General features: G+C 36.0%; 1 protein-coding gene across 2 annotated transcripts in view; it reads right to left on the bottom strand.

The window, feature by feature from the left end:
* Positions 1–17,426, bottom strand: part of LOC117314908 (death domain-containing protein 1-like) — a 78,112-nt gene that overhangs the window by 42,615 nt on the left and 18,071 nt on the right. For both annotated transcript variants that reach the window (XM_033869008.1, XM_033869009.1), the window contains exon 2: positions 1,582–2,242. In XM_033869008.1, the coding sequence (XP_033724899.1) occupies positions 1,582–2,224 (643 nt within the window). In that variant the 5' untranslated portion in view covers positions 2,225–2,242. The remainder of the gene's footprint in view (positions 1–1,581; positions 2,243–17,426) is intronic.

Genomic DNA, 17,426 nt, shown 5'->3' with positions numbered 1-17,426 from the left:
GGCCTATAGAAGCGGCAATTAATTTCATATTGAATATTGTTGTCAAATTCATATTGGTCTTTTCATTTATCTTTTTGGAATTGATATCTAGAAACCAAATGACAATTACTTTGAACTAACGTTTAAGTCTATATCGCCCGATATAAAGTTTTTCTTCACAAAATCAAGAAAAATAATAAAGCAATTATAGCATTTAAAATTCGGTCGATACATGGTTATATCGACCTAAGAAAAAATATTGACCGAGTCCTCAGTTAATATTTTTTCTTAGGTTGATATAACCATGTATCGACCTCATTAAAATGCTATATTTGTATAATATTTTGTGAGAGAAACCTTATTTCCGGGTTTTGTGTCCTAAAACTGTATAGCTCCGGTTTAGTGTGATAAAACTATTTCCTGTTTTTCGATCCGTATTATAATGATTTTACTTAGCCTATATACTGGCATGGTAGATAAGTAGGTAATAGACGTTGTATATTGGTGGTCTGAGGTCTGTAACACAATGACATTTATATCACACACATTAATACGTTCCTTCCATGTTGTCCTATAAGATCAACCCTTATTTGTCAGCTATACTAGTAACAATTAAACTGCCTGTAATTTCGCCTGTATTTCGACCCGAATATTTATCCAGGAGATTGGCGTTACTTACTAGACTAGACACACGTACAGCGAATTCGTACCGTTTTTGTCGGGCCTGTATCAAATATACAGTGTACTACCGTCGGTCAGAACAATATCAGCAAATAAAAAACTGACCTTCACACGAAATCGGTCAAATGGAATAGTTCTTGTGGCGTTACAATGGTTATCAAAATATGACCCGGATAAACAGGCCAATATTTAGATATTTTAAAATACATGTATATCGTATTTCGCGATGTTTATTTTGGGTCATAATTTTGAACGAGCTAGGTCAAATATGACACTGATGTTTGTATTGTATACGTTTGATATAAGTATTAGAGGTATACTTGGATGGTATAATTACATAGTAAAGAATATGCCAGTTTAGAAGTACATGATAATATGTAACTTATTTAGAAACTTCCATGGGAAAGCATTACATTAATGTTATCTAAGGAAGGTTCCTTAAGTAAGCTTTCCCATTACATTCTGTAATACTTTCCTATGGACAATTTTAAGTTAAGGAATTGCCTTCTGTTAAGGAATGTTGCTGAACCGAACCATGCTTAATTCGCTTGTTTCCTTATGAAGGAGGAAGATGGTATTGATACTACTGATCAAACAAAACATAGAACTCATCTAAGAACTAAATTTAATAATCTATCATATTATGATACTATGACGCTACCTGAGCTTGTGATGTCAGAGATATACAGTATATACATTTTAATTTTAAAAAATAAAATATTTATGCATTTCTACAAAAATACATAAAATCTTCCTCGCATAGCAATTTTAATGTCAAATCACTTTCGTAATGTTGCCAATTTTGATTCATTATTTGACAATCTAAGCCTATTCTTTCCACAATGCTTTATAAAAGTGTTATTATATATTATTGATATCTAGTTAACGAAGCAATCGTGCGGTACAAGAAGTTTCACATACCTGGAAGCTGCACGGCGTTTTTGGCGATGTTGTGGTGGATGGCCTCTTTCACCTCCTTCATCTTCTCTCGGAGTCCCTCCAGCTTCGACTGTGAAGCCAGAGTCTGCTCCTTGAATTCATCAATCGCAGTAGAAACTGAGTTTACGACAGAAATAAGATCTTCAACTGGATAGGCAGAATCGACGGTTCTGAATTTGTCGTTATCGAATATTTCTGTGAATTCAAGGATGTTATCATTGAAAGATCGGATATTGTATTCATCTGTAGACTTTTCTGCCCACTTTTCTGCCGATTTTTCCTCTTTCATTTCCGGTTCAGGAGATGTGTGTCCACTTTCTTCCGTTTTCGTGTCGTTGTTTGTATCAATTTGCCCATTCGGATAAACCAGTTCCTCTTCCTTTGTCGCTAAGGAATCGTTAGTGAGAGATCTCAATTCCAGTTCGTCGGGAGACTTCGTGACTTGTCGGTCCTGTTCGGCACTTTTCGCTGATTTCACGACATCCCTCTGTGATGCAACCGAAGTTTTCCGGTTGCTGGCGGAAGAAGATGGCCTCCTTGGTTTACTTGTTGCCTTGGTAGCAGCATGGTCGTGTCCATGGCGACCACGATCATGGGTCCCTCGCCTATGGTCTCCAACTGGCATGATGTTATATGTAGAAAACTGGAACAGAAGCAAAACATCTTTACATTGTGTGTCTAAATTATGTGCACGTTATCTCTATATTGAGTATCAATGTCAGGATGGAAATAAATATGCGAAAGCACGATAACACTGAATGTCCCAGGCCATAAGTTATGTAATGTTGACTTTGTGTTATCCGATAATCTCTGTTTTAAAAGTTATGATAGGCATCTACATATATGTATTACATGAATGTAGACAGGTGTCTGATTAGTATTATGACGTCATGCATCAGCGAAAATGTTTAATGGTAAATGATTTTTTAGGTTAAAATGTGCACTTCATTTGATTAAATTTGGTTTAGAAAAAACAGACCTAATAGCGGCTGTTTATACCTAGCGACGTTCGGCAGGAGGTCTATAATTGCGGTCTTCAACGAAGTGTTGAATAATTCATTCTTACGTGACATTTCAGCTTTCACAAACATAGATCTAGGAATGATCTCTTTTCCAGGAATCTTTACTTGATTATACGTAATAATGCATTCCGAAGTATTGTCCAGTTTGCGATATCCGCGGGGTTTGTAGTTTGTTCACGACTATTAAATATATGTATGCCCCTTCACATATATCAAGAATAACTCCGACAAGTATATGAAATTGAAATGGCCACCCACCAGGGTGACATTTAAATTTATTAATGAGAAAGCCACCTAGTGGCTTCTAACATGAAATATTTTTTTTTATGATTGCAAAGTAGTTGCCCCCATACAATAATGGCAACTACAATCAATATGAAAATGTAGATAAAACATACAAGAATCTATGCTAGCCTTAGTGGGGTTGACATAAAAAACGACTATCAAATATATATAGAGGATATCTAACAGTGTCTTCAGTAATATCAAATATATTGCACGAGTGTAGCTAATACTTTGATATTTTTCACGGGTGCATAGCACGAGTGAAACATATCAAAATATTAGCCACACGAGAGAAATATATTTGGTATTCCCAAAGATGATATTCTGTTTGTTACATTTTATAGCAAAATATATCGAGGCATCTCAATGTCTCCCAGAATTCATTGCGGTCTCTGTCAACGGCTCACAAATATACGCCATATCGGGACCTACTGTATTCTATCTTGCATTATGACGTCATATAACATGACATAGAGCTATATGCAAATCTTAATTTCCCTGATTGTCGTTTGTAAGCAGTGTTCTGATTGGTCAAATAAGAAAAAGTGATATTTTTGAATATCAGAAAAGTTTTTATTTTTACTGGTGAAAAATATCACTTTTATAGAATGAATAATTTCGATATTTCACTGGTAAAAAATGTTTTAAAAAACCGCTAAAATAGACATCCCGCGAATATTGTGCATATATAAACACAGATGTATAATAGTGTTTGTCATTATGTTTTAAAGAAATGAAAAGACAATGTCCCACGAAGTTTAAAACCTGACATTAAGTTCTGACATAGCCAACCGCGAAATATAAGCCCCGCGAAATTACACATCTCTACAATTAAAATAATTGTGGATTGCGAGTTAAAGTGTACTATTAGGAATGGCAGTTATCAGTTTTATATCATGGCTAGTTTTCGGAATAAAAAATGGCTATAAATATCATTTTACAACAATTTCGAAACAAGTTACATGTATATCAGGCTTGTTGGTCTGAATGAAAGCACGCAATTGGTCTTGCTATCGGAGAAAAATGGAGTACCAGGAAAAAACTCACGTTGTCGGTAGTTGACCCCTAACCTTTGAACGTCCGATCGGGGATTTGAACCCCGACCGTCCAGGTGAAAGCCAAGTGTTATCATTGTGCCACCCAACCACACATTCTATATTACTGCCTTCCATATACCATTTATACTAGAGTGAGGGAATAACAAAACAGCATGGCGTTGTACAAATACAACCGTAATGTCAAAAACAAAAGCAGAATAGAACAATAAATAAGAACAATTGATTTTGTCATTACCACAGTATAGGTATTGATGATTTATAGGCAGTTTTAGTCTACCGGTATACGGATGATAAAAGAAAAGTAGGCAAGTGAAGCGTACATAATTATATTTATATTCTCTTCTACATAACCCAATAGGATACACAACACAAAAATACAACAACTGTATTTCACAGCGACATAGGTACTGGTTGGTGATGATAAAAGAAAAGTAGGAAAGTAAAATGTACATAATGTATTTATATTCCCTTCTCCCTCTTATTAAACAATTCTTTCTCCAAACTGACTTTCTTTTTTCTTTTCTTTAATTTCTTCTATCTCTCGTTCTTTCTTTCCTAAATACAGTACATACATTTTTTTTAAAATCATCTTCAATATACCGTTGAATTTTAACTAATTATGAAGAATGGAAGGATTGTATGTATGATGTGTGGATAAATTGAATTGTAAATGTATTACGAACTGTTGAAAAATCTTCAAAAATGAAAAAAAAAAAAATGAAGAACAAAAAATTATATAACAATGATATATGTCACTCATAACATTGAGGTATACAGCCGTATACTACACTGTACAGATATATGACATATTAATATAAAACATGTAACACACAATATTGACGATAAATCAACAATGACAGGAGTCTAAAACATGTAACACACAATATTGACGATACATCAAAAATGACACGAGTCAATATACCTATACAGGAGAGATATGGTATATACCCATATCTCTTCAGTGTTACCGGGATATGTAGAGTTTGGGGACAGCTCCCGCGGTGTGACAAGGCAAGGTTGGGTTCCTTTGTTTAATCTCTTCTTCGATTACGAAGGCTTTTGGTGGATTTAAACATGACACTGACTTGCTTAGACGGCATTTAATGGATCATTCATGATTTTATGAAATAATAAATCATAATAAATCTATAACGTAAAATATTTCATGAGACAAATTTTAATACTGTATTATAGGAAGGCCGATTGCACTGGTGGTGTTTAAAAACACTGATCACAAAATTATCAATAAATCATCACAACAATGACATTTTTATGAGTTTAAAAGTTTTATAACTGGAGGAAAAATCATTTTAGGATAGTAAACCATGCTCATCACAGGAAAACGGTCATGTAGAGCTGCCTGAACGGTGCTGAATATGTGATGTTAATCTTGATAACAATATGTTACATATATTGTGTTTTATTACCATTAGATATAAAAAAAAAAATACGTACGTACTTGGGATTAACATCAAGACACTGTATTTTGGGATTTTTTTTTTTTGTTTTTTTTGTTTTGTTTTTGTTTTTGTTTTGTTTTTTAATTTTTCGTGGTTTAATATCCGAACTTTTGAAGAAAATAACAATGCGTCGTCTCGTATACATTAAGAAACACCCAATTATTTTCCGAAATAAATATATATTTTGAGGTTTTATTGGCTAAACTCTCGAGCAATACAACATCAATGTATAATACAGAACACTGGAGTACTGCAACGTATATTTACTTCAACCAGTTAACTGTTTCATCCGTGGCATTAAAGGTAAAAAGAAATATCTTTAAAAAAGATAAACGACATAGTTTTAATGCTGGTGGTTATAATGTAAAACTGCTGGTGAAATAAATAAACGAACTAGTGCGTTTCAGCACGGATAACAAAATTATATCAGTTTGAATCATTTTTGGTGATAAAAAGACTGCATTTGAATCAAGGACATAATTTTATCGATGTGTCATTTGGAAAGATACATCCACTTATTCAGCTTTGTTTCGTTTTCAATTGCATATCTGCATTTGCACATTTACCGCTCTATTGACCAATCACATACTACACCTTGAACAGTAACGCCACCTGTCGCGTCATATCCGGGGCCAAAAGAATATTAACGGCTATACCGAAAAATAAAAACCCAAACCTAACCTAATTTACTTCTACAAAGCTTATTATACACACATCCTCCCATACAGTGACAAGAGACTTTTTTAAATAGTAAACACTTACGTACACTCTCCCAGTGAGTGACGTACACCCTCCCATACAGTGACACGAGACTTTTTTAAATAGTAAACACTTACGTACACTCTCCCAGTGAGTGACGCCGTAGGACCCTGTCGTGACGAGGTTAAATGCTATTGACTTGTGCACTATTGACCAATCTTATCAAACCCTATATTAGGTACGCTAGTGTATACCCAAATCAAATCTCCGATTAGAAAATGGATTTACCTACATATGTATTTAATAGAAAAATCTGCATTCCTCGTCACGAATAAGGACGATGAGGATCTAGAGGGGAGTGGTACGGGGTAGGGAAGTACTGGTACTGGGGTGAGGGAAAGAGAGTTCCCGTGTGTATCTAGAGGGGAGGGAAGGGGGGGGAGGTACTGGGTAGTGGGTAGGAAAGTACTGGTACTGGATAGATAGTTTATAAGTGTGTCTAGAGGAGGGGGGAGGGGGGGGGGGGGGTTACTGGGTAGGAAAGTACTGGTACTTGAGAGAGTTTATAAGTGTGTCTAGAGGAGACGGGAGGAGGGGGATTACTGGGTAGGAAAGTACTGGTACTGGAGAATGAGAGTTCCCGTGTGTATCTAGAGGGGGATTTATAGAGGGTTGGCTGGACTCCTATCAACACAGGGGTAATATATAGAGGGACGAAAGGATAATTTAATCAGAGGGGTAATATATTGGAGAATATTTAACAGGTACAAAATGTACATGTATGCAGAGGGGCAGGATAATATGTCGGAGAGTACTTAACTGATATATAGAGGGGTGATTAGACTCATATTAATAGAGGGGTAATATGTCGGGGATTATTTAACAGGTATATAGAGGGATGGTAAGAACCATGTTAACACGGGGGTAATATGTTGGAAAGTGTTCAAGTTATTGGCTTACATTAATGGTATATAGATCGATAGGTAACGGATTATTTAGTTGTCTTAACTGTAAAATGGATCATGTAAATATGGATGTATGCATTCAAACGATGATATGGAAACAAGAAATGACGTACTAATACATGGCCCTTCATATCAAATAAAGATACGCTGATATTTGTACCTTTTACACTGACAACTTAGGACTTAAAGGAAGATACAGAGAAAACGTAAAAGGTATTAAGACTTTGATAAATAAAAAAGGAAATGATACAGGGTTGGGTAATATGTCAGAGAGTATTTACAAATAAAGAATGCTGTAATGTAGAGGATATTCATATGCATTAAGAAATATTCGGAGATGCTGGTGCCATTCACAAATATCGCAGATAAGAAAAAGAAGCATATATATGTATTCAACGGTTAAAAATGTCTGAATAATTTGCTTGGTGTGGTTTGCACATTAACGATTTGTCGTCGTAATTTTATACTGTTATACATGGTATAGTTTGGTATACACGGTACAGTTTGGTATACATGCTACAGTTTGGTATACATGCTACAGTTTGGTATACATGGTACAGTTTGGTATACATGATACAGTTTGGTATACATGGTACAGTTTGGTATACATGGTACAGTTTGGTATACATGGTACTGTTTGGTATACATGATACAGTTTGGTATACATGATACAGTTTGGTATACATGGTACAGTTTGGTATACATGATACAGTTTGGTATACATGGTACAGTTTGGTATACATGGTACAGTTTGGTATACATGGTACTGTTTGGTATACATGATACAGTTTGGTATACATGATACAGTTTGGTATACATGGTACAGTTTGGTATACATGGTACAGTTTGGTATACATGGTACTGTTTGGTATACATGGTACAGTTTGGTATACATGGTACTGTTTGGTATACATGGTACAGTTTGGTATACACGGTACAGTTTGGTATACACTGTACGGTTTGGTATACATGGTACAGTTTGGTATACATGGTACAGTTTGGTATACGTGGTACAGTTTGGTATACGGGATACAGTTTGGTATACATGGTACAGTTTGGTATACGTGGTACAGTTTGGTATACATGGTACAGTTTGGTATACATGGTACAGTTTGGTATACATGGTACAGTTTGGTATACATGGTACAGTTTGGTATACGTGGTACAGTTTGGTATACACGGTACAGTTTGGTATACATGGTACAGTTTGGTATACGTGATACAGTTTGGTATACATGGTACTGTTTGGTATACATGGTACAGTTTGGTATACACGGTACAGTTTGGTATACATGGTACAGTTTGGTATACGTGATACAGTTTGGTATACATGGTACAGTTTGGTATACACGGTACAGTTTGGTATACATGGTACAGTTTGGTATACGTGATACAGTTTGGTATACATGGTACTGTTTGGTATACATGGTACAGTTTGGTATACACGGTACAGTTTGGTATACATGGCACAGTTTGGTATACGTGATACAGTTTGGTATACATGGTACTGTTTGGTATACATGGTACAGTTTGGTATACACGGTACAGTTTGGTATACGTGATACAGTTTGGTATACATGGTACTGTTTGGTATACATGGTACAGTTTGGTATACACGGTACAGTTTGGTATACACGGTACAGTTTGGTATACACGGTACAGTTTGGTATACATGGTACAGTTTGGTATACACGGTACAGTTTGGTATACATGGTACAGTTTGGTATACATGGTACAGTTTGGTATACATGGTACAGTTTGGTATACACGGTACAGTTTGGTATACATGGTACAGTTTGGTATACACGGTACAGTTTGGTATACATGGTACAGTTTGGTATACACGGTACAGTTTGGTATACACGGTACAGTTTGGTATACATGATACAGTTTGGTATACATGGTACAATATGGTATACACGGTACAGTTTGGTATACGTGGTACAGTTTGGTATACACGGTATAGTTTGGTATACACGGTACAGTTTGGTATACATGGTACAGTTTGGTATACATGGTACAGTTTGGTATACACGGTACAGTTTGGTATACACGGTACTGTTTGGTATACACGGTACAGTTTGGTATACATGGTACAGTTTGGTATACACGGTACAGTTTGGTATACACGGTACAGTTTGGTATACATGATATAGTTTGGTATACATGGTACAATATGGTATACACGGTACAGTTTGGTATACGTGGTACAGTTTGGTATACACGGTATAGTTTGGTATACACGGTACAGTTTGGTATACATGGTACAGTTTGGTATACGTGGTACAGTTTGGTATACACGGTACAGTTTGGTATACACTGTACGGTTTGGTATACATGGTACAGTTTGGTATACATGGTACAGTTTGGTATACGTGGTACAGTTTGGTATACGGGATACAGTTTGGTATACATGAAACAGTTTGGTATACGTGGTACAGTTTGGTATACATGGTACAGTTTGGTATACATGGTACAGTTTGGTATACATGGTACAGTTTGGTATACATGGTACAGTTTGGTATACGTGGTACAGTTTGGTATACACGGTACAGTTTGGTATACACGGTACAGTTTGGTATACATGGTACAGTTTGGTATACACGGTACAGTTTGGTATACATGGTACAGTTTGGTATACACGGTACAGTTTGGTATACACGGTACAGTTTGGTATACATGATACAGTTTGGTATACATGGTACAATATGGTATACACGGTACAGTTTGGTATACGTGGTACAGTTTGGTATACACGGTATAGTTTGGTATACACGGTACAGTTTGGTATACATGGTACAGTTTGGTATACATGGTACAGTTTGGTATACACGGTACAGTTTGGTATACACGGTACTGTTTGTTATACACGGTACAGTTTGGTATACATGGTACAGTTTGGTATACACGGTACAGTTTGGTATACACGGTACAGTTTGGTATACATGATATAGTTTGGTATACATGGTACAATATGGTATACACGGTACAGTTTGGTATACGTGGTACAGTTTGGTATACACGGTATAGTTTGGTATACACGGTACAGTTTGGTATACATGGTACAGTTTGGTATACATGGTACAGTTTGGTATACACGGTACAGTTTGGTATACACGGTACAGTATGGTATACACGGTACAGTATGGTATACACGGTACAGTTTGGTATACACGGTACAGTTTGGTATACATGGTACAGTTTGGTATACATGGTACAGTTTGGTATACATGGTACAGTTTGGTATACACGGTACAGTTTGGTATACACGGTACAGTATGGTATACACGGTACAGTTTGGTATACGTGATACAGTTTGGTATACATGGTACAGTTTGGTATACATGGTACAGTTTGGTATACACGGTACAGTATGGTATACACGGTACAGTTTGGTATACATGGTACAGTTTGGTATACACGGTACAGTTTGGTATACACGGTACAGTTTGGTATACACGGTACAGTATGGTATACACGGTACAGTATGGTATACACGGTACAGTTTGGTATACACGGTACAGTTTGGTATACATGGTACATTTTGGTATATACGGTACAGTTTGGTATACACGGTACAGTTTGGTATACACGTTCAGTTTGCTATACATGGTACAGTTTGGTATACATGGTACAGTTTGGTATACATGGTACTGTTTGGTATACATGATACAGTTTGGTATACATGGTACAGTTTGGTATACACGGTACAGTTTGGTATACATGGTACTGTTTGGTATACACGGTACTGTTTGGTATACATGGTACTGTTTGGTATACATGGTACAGTTTGGTATACATGGTACAGTTTGGTATACATGGTACTGTTTGGTATACATGGTACAGTTTGGTATACATGGTACAGTTTGGTATACGTGATACAGTTTGGTATACATGATACAGTTTGGTATACATGGTACAGTTTGGTATACATGGTACAGTTTGGTATACATGGTACAGTTTGGTATACATGGTACAGTTTGGTATACGTGATACAGTTTGGTATACATGATACAGTTTGGTATACATGGTACAGTTTGGTATACATGGTACAGTTTGGTATACACGGTACAGTTTGGTATACACGGTACAGTTTGGTATTCACGTTACAGTTTGGTATACACGGTACAGTTTGGTATACACGGTACAGTTTGGTATACACGGTATAGTTTGGTATACACGGTACAGTTTGGTATACATGGTACAGTTTGGTATACATGGTACAGTTTGGTATACACGGTACAGTTTGGTATACATGGTACAGTTTGGTATACATGGTACAGTTTGGTATACATGGTACTGTTTGGTATACATGATACAGTTTGGTATACACGGTACAGTTTGGTATACATGGTACAGTTTGGTATACATGGTACTGTTTGGTATACTGTTTACTATAAAGGTATTTTAAATGGTAAAATAAAGCAGTGATTTTTACTCGACGTGGCCTATATAATGTTTATAGCTGTATATCTCCCAGATATATAAAGGCTGCCTCATGATGTTTTAGCATACCTTTAAATAGCATAACATAAATTATTCAAAAACGACATGTCAAAATGTCAAATGGCATTTTAAATCAGAAAGATACAGAATTCTTATTACGAAAACACAGGTTATTGACATGTGGGGCAAGTCGTAGAGCAGCGAGAACTGCTGATGTACAAATGAAACCTTAATTTTACTTTAAAGCGATAAAACGAGAGAAAAAACGACAAACTAGAAAATTCATTTACATTGAAATTCGGGAAAGGTAGGGATTCGGTCACACCAACTAGACATGGAATGTTGCATTTCTGAACACGCAAAGATGCTATAATATGGGGTTTCTGGTGATGTAGGTTATTAAGTTATTAGGCGTTACTATGTATTCTGATTTAGGTTTTTTTCTGTTTTGAAGTTCGATGGTTGTTAATATGTCGGGATTTCGTTGTCACTACCCCAACTCTCCTTTTGATAGAATGACATTACCCGAACATGACATATTTTCATGGCGGCTGACGGCGATTACGAATGAACATACTTATTCACACAGACCACCCATATTATTAATATCTTTTTAATGTATTTTAAGGCTGTAAGCGTACATTGATTTTCTTGTCTAATGAAATTGTTGCTTTATTTTAGATTTAAAATTACGTTGGGTTTTTTTTTCACGTACGATTTTTTGGTAGTAAGCATTCGCTTTGCGACCAACGTATTAGCGATCACGTGCATATGTATTGAATACATTAATTAATTGGACACTCAATTACACAAACAGCAACATCAACGCTTTTTGAGCTAAACCTCTGAATAAAATATGGATAAAGGAAATAATATGCAGACTTTTAACAAATACAAAGAAAATTAAATAATGAGTTTGGGGAATTCTCTTCGTACCAACAACACAGCTAGTGTAAACCAGTGAGACTCTGTTGTGACACCGTTGTCTGTGTTTCGGACGTTATATCCGATAAAGTTCTGTATAATTTAGTGCTCTACACTTTAAGAAGGTGATACATTATCTAACTCTGCAGTGTTTTTATATCTGTATACATAAATTCATCAGCACTGATCTTAGTTGACATGTTTACTGTAGGCCGAAACTTGGACCAGAAATATTCTTTATAAATCCATCAGGTTCTTAAAAACAAGCTGTCGTCATATCTCATCCAGACCTTTTAAGAGTAGTCAAAATAACATTAAAACGTTGGGGGTGAAGTTTAAAAAAGCTATGCCCAGGTTGTCTGAAAGAAAATGTACCCTTAGATTGACGTTTGGTGGGATTTTGTCAAATCTTTTCTGAATTTGTTTTGAGTCTGTAAATATTTTTACACAAAACTGACAAAGTGTAATGAACTTCGGTATAATATCTACTAGGGATTTTAATGTTATTTTGACGACTTCTAAAATAAATGACAAATAGATAGAGATATCGACTTTTACTGGAAACTGTTTATGGCCTGCTAAATTAATATTTACAATGGTTTTAACTATGTAAACGAATAGTACAAAGAAACACACGATACACGCACCTTACAAATTTATAGTTAGATACCTTAAAGTGAATCAGACTCAATCAGAAAGCTGTAAATATCATTTTTCACCTGTCTGTTTTGCGAAAAAAAATATATGGACAAAATACATGTTAATCCAGACAACCATTCAGCCTAATTTGAAATAAAATCGATCAAGATTAACATACAAGTAATTGATGAAACCAAAACATCGAAAAAGTGGGTACTGCATGGCGAGATGCGTTACGTGTCATCATTGTGTATTTCTTCGCGAAAAAGCGAAGATTGCCGATTGAAAAGTTCATGGAAATCTTAACCACAGAGTGCTATATTTCAATGAATATCTGACAGAGTTTTGAGTTGGAGATTGAAACAGATTCAGTTTCATATTATTATTTAGCATTCATTGTTCGGGGCCGCGGTGGCCGAGTGGTTAAGGTGTACCGACACTTTATCACTAGCCCTCCACCACTGGGTTGCGAGTTCGAAACCTACGTGGGGCAGTTGCCAGGTACTGACCGTAGGCCGGTGGTTTTTCTCCGGGTACTCCGGCTTGCTTCCACCTCCAAAACCTGGCACGTCCTTAAATGACCCTGGCTGTTAATAGGACGTTAAACAAAAACAAACCAAATCATTGTATTAAAGAATAAACTGATATCTAAAGCAGATTTTAGCGTGTGTGTTTTTTACAATCCCACCAAGAATCTTAGACCCCGGGTTGAGACGTGTCACACCATCAATACAGACACATATAAAGTCTCGGTTTATAAATGATACATAATATTAAATTATGCAGCCATCTTCTCAAATAGAAGTAAACAAAAGCTTCCGAAAATATAAGTGATCTATTAGCGTCTCCTTACGCAAATGTGTTTCAGAAATAAATTCACGGAAACACTCGAATACATGTACACATAACACTGTGATGCTTTACACAAACACTCGAATACATGTACACATAGTGCTGTGACGTTTTACACAAATACGGTGTGTAACAATTTGAGTGTCCTGCCATTTTTCAATCTCTACTTTTTCGCGATCCAATTATTCACCGTTGATGAATTCTTCTGATGTTGTCCCCGACCCTTCTCTAGTTTACGTCCGAATTATTTTATACATCATCGGGTATAAATAACAGACCCATTTGATGTTAAAACCTTTCAATTAACACCCATTATAACGTACCATTTGAGATAAAAGCATCGTTAATTGACGAATTCCTCTCTGATGTAACACAATGAAGCGGAAAATAAGCCGCCATTCCGGTTTTCATAAACATAACACTTCATGCGCATGCGCTATGTTCCCTTTGTGGAATTTGATCTGAACAATGAAGTACATGTATCTACGTATGACATTAAGTAAATAGAACGATAATAATAATGTAGCTTAACTCAGATTTGACCTAGATTTGAACGGCGGGTGTCGACGGTTTGACCTAGATTTGTATAGCGGGTGTCGACGGTTTGACCTAGATTTGTATGGCGGGTGTCGACGTGACCTAGATTTGTATGGCGGATGTCGACGATTTGATATAGATTTGCGTGGCGGGTGTCGTCGGTTTGACCTAGATTTGTATGGCGGGTGTCGACGATTTGACCTAGATTTGTATGGCGAGTGTCGACGATTTGACCTAGATTTGTACGGCGGGTGTCGACGATTTGACCTAGATTTGTACGGCGGGTGTGGACGATTTGACCTAGATTTGTACGGCGGGTGTCGACGATTTGACCTAGATTTGTATGGCGGGTGTCGACGATAAAAGCAGAAGACGTTTACTATACTGGAACACCTGGCCTTATTCTCCTTGTACTTTGAATTAGTTCCTTACAAATTTATAGGTTGTTCATAGTGAGAATTACGTCATCATGTTGGTATTCTGTGTTATTCTTTTTTTTATAATCGACATCACTATATCATTGAGACATATTGTTTTTCTGTGTCTTATTTAGACTTGGTATACCTAGTAGATAGTTCTCAATCTGATTTTACGTAGTTAAATGCCGGGAGTCGAGAATGCAGCGGAAGACGCCAACCCTTTTGGAACTTCTGGTCTGGTTTAACTTTTTTTACCAATTTTAATTGTATTCCATTATCAAGGAGAAAGATGCTGTGTTTTTATCTATCGCCATGCTGCCACGGCCTCTGCCAAATTCATATGGGCTTCCATATGTAAATACGTTCTTTTATTCTTATTTTGTAATTCGATTTTGTACAAAACTGTTATTCTCAATATTGATATTACATAGTAATAATCCAATCATACGAGTATATACGAAATTTTATTGACAGACATTTCCATTGCTTTCTCTCCACAACATACACATTGAGAGTTCTACGTTATCAGTCTATTCAACTGATTTTTCGGAACTCTATATAGCAAAAGCACTATCCTATATCAAAACTGTTATTGATTCTAGTCGTAGAAGGACGAATCAGTTGTGTGAAGTCCCTAGCACCACTAATAAGCCCTAGGAGGACAAAACAGCTGTATGATGTCCCTAGCATCACAGACAAGTCCTAGAAGGACGAAACAACTGTTTGATGTCCCTAGCATCACAGACAAGTCATATAAGGACGAAACAGCCGTTAAAACTGTGTGAAGACCTAAGCATCACCAATCCTAGCAAGACGAAACAACTGTATGATGTCCCTAGCATCACTAGGCGGAGGAAACAACTATATGATGCCCCTAGCATTAGACGAAGGAAACAGCTTCTAGTATAAGGCAGTTTTATCCAGATTGGATCTACTGTATGTAACCCTCGGTTTCTATTGAAGATGCCTCTATGCTGTGTGTTTTTAATACAATATAAATAGTAATCCATCATTATTTTAATGTCTATTTAATCTGCCCCTCCAATGTTAGGAGTTTGAAGTACCGTTTTTCAGCATTTACTTGTGTACATTTGCGATTGTGTGTTAAGCCAAGGTTCTAAAACTTGTTATCTATTCAAATCACTTATATTTCGCGGGGGATTTATTTTCACGTTAATACCCGAGGAGTGTCAATCGCGAATTCAAATCCTTCGGGATCCTTGTGGACACCTCCCGATGGCGGCAAATTTAGAGTCCATGACTAAAGTCATTTCTAGATCAGCGCTCGCGAAATCATGTATTCGCGATTATATCTGAAGAGGTAGATCGCGAAATAAAATATTTGCGAAATCTAAGGGATGTACAGCATCATATATTAAAACGCCATTTAGTACTGAATCACTTTTATATACAAGATCATAAGACACCGTCATAAAATTATATCACATATCATAGCTATCATTAAATTATATTCTAACAAAATACCGAGAATACCTTCTGGTGTCATAAAACTGTTATGAAATGAAACTTTAAATCACTATACTAAAACGACTTTACGTTTAATTTGTGATGGACAATAAACAAACACAAAACCCTGATGACTTATGTCTGTTGTACCATGACGTACATCCGGTTTTATTGGAACAGAAGTTAAAATTCTATTTAAATCCGTAAGTGTCTCATATGAGCAGGTAAAATCAATAAGGAAGTGTTTTATGTGGAATATGATCAAACTGGATTCGGTTGCACTGTTTGAAAGTGTTTATGATCGAGTTATGTACACTTGTAGGAAAGAATTTTAATAAATAGGGTTAATGATCGAGATATGTACACTTGTAGGAGAGAATTTTAATAAATTGGGTTAATGATCGAGTTATGTACACTTGTAGGAGAGAATTTTAATAAATAGGGTTAATGATCGAGTTATGTACACTTGTAGGAGAGAATTTTAATAAATAGGGTTTAGGATCGAGTTATGTACACTTGTAGGAGAGAATTTTAATAAATAGGGTTAATGATCTATAGTTATGTACACTTGTAGGAAAGAATTTTGATAAATATAGTTAAGTTTTGGAAGAATGTAAGTACATGTAGTTGTACATTTTAAAACAGAGAGAGCGAGTTTATGTAGGAAAGCGGGGTTTTTTGTTGTTTTTTTTTCTAGTGAAAAACTTTCGTTCAAAATGTTAAATTTCGACGAAAAAAAATTATATTGAAAACTAACTAAAACTTCTTGGTTACCGTGAATCATCTTAATTGTCTTCGGCGATGTAAAGCTTTACTGTCATATTCTAGGCAGAGTTAGATGGAATGAGGTTTTGGAGGAAAGAATGTTTACTGTCTACTATAGTTGGGACAAGCTTCTGTAGGAGAGTAGTTTTATATTTTGACATAGACGAAGAAAGTTTCTGTAGAAAGTACTGAATCTGCGCTGGAAATTATTTCTTAGTTAAACAAAGATGAGACGAGCTTATGTAGGAAAGGAGCTTTTAACATAGATTTTACAGTTTAACACTGATGG

Source organism: Pecten maximus, chromosome 17 (assembly GCF_902652985.1).
Source record: "Pecten maximus chromosome 17, xPecMax1.1, whole genome shotgun sequence".
NCBI lineage: Eukaryota > Metazoa > Mollusca > Bivalvia > Pectinida > Pectinidae > Pecten > Pecten maximus.
This window is presented reverse-complemented; position numbering and strand designations above follow the sequence as displayed.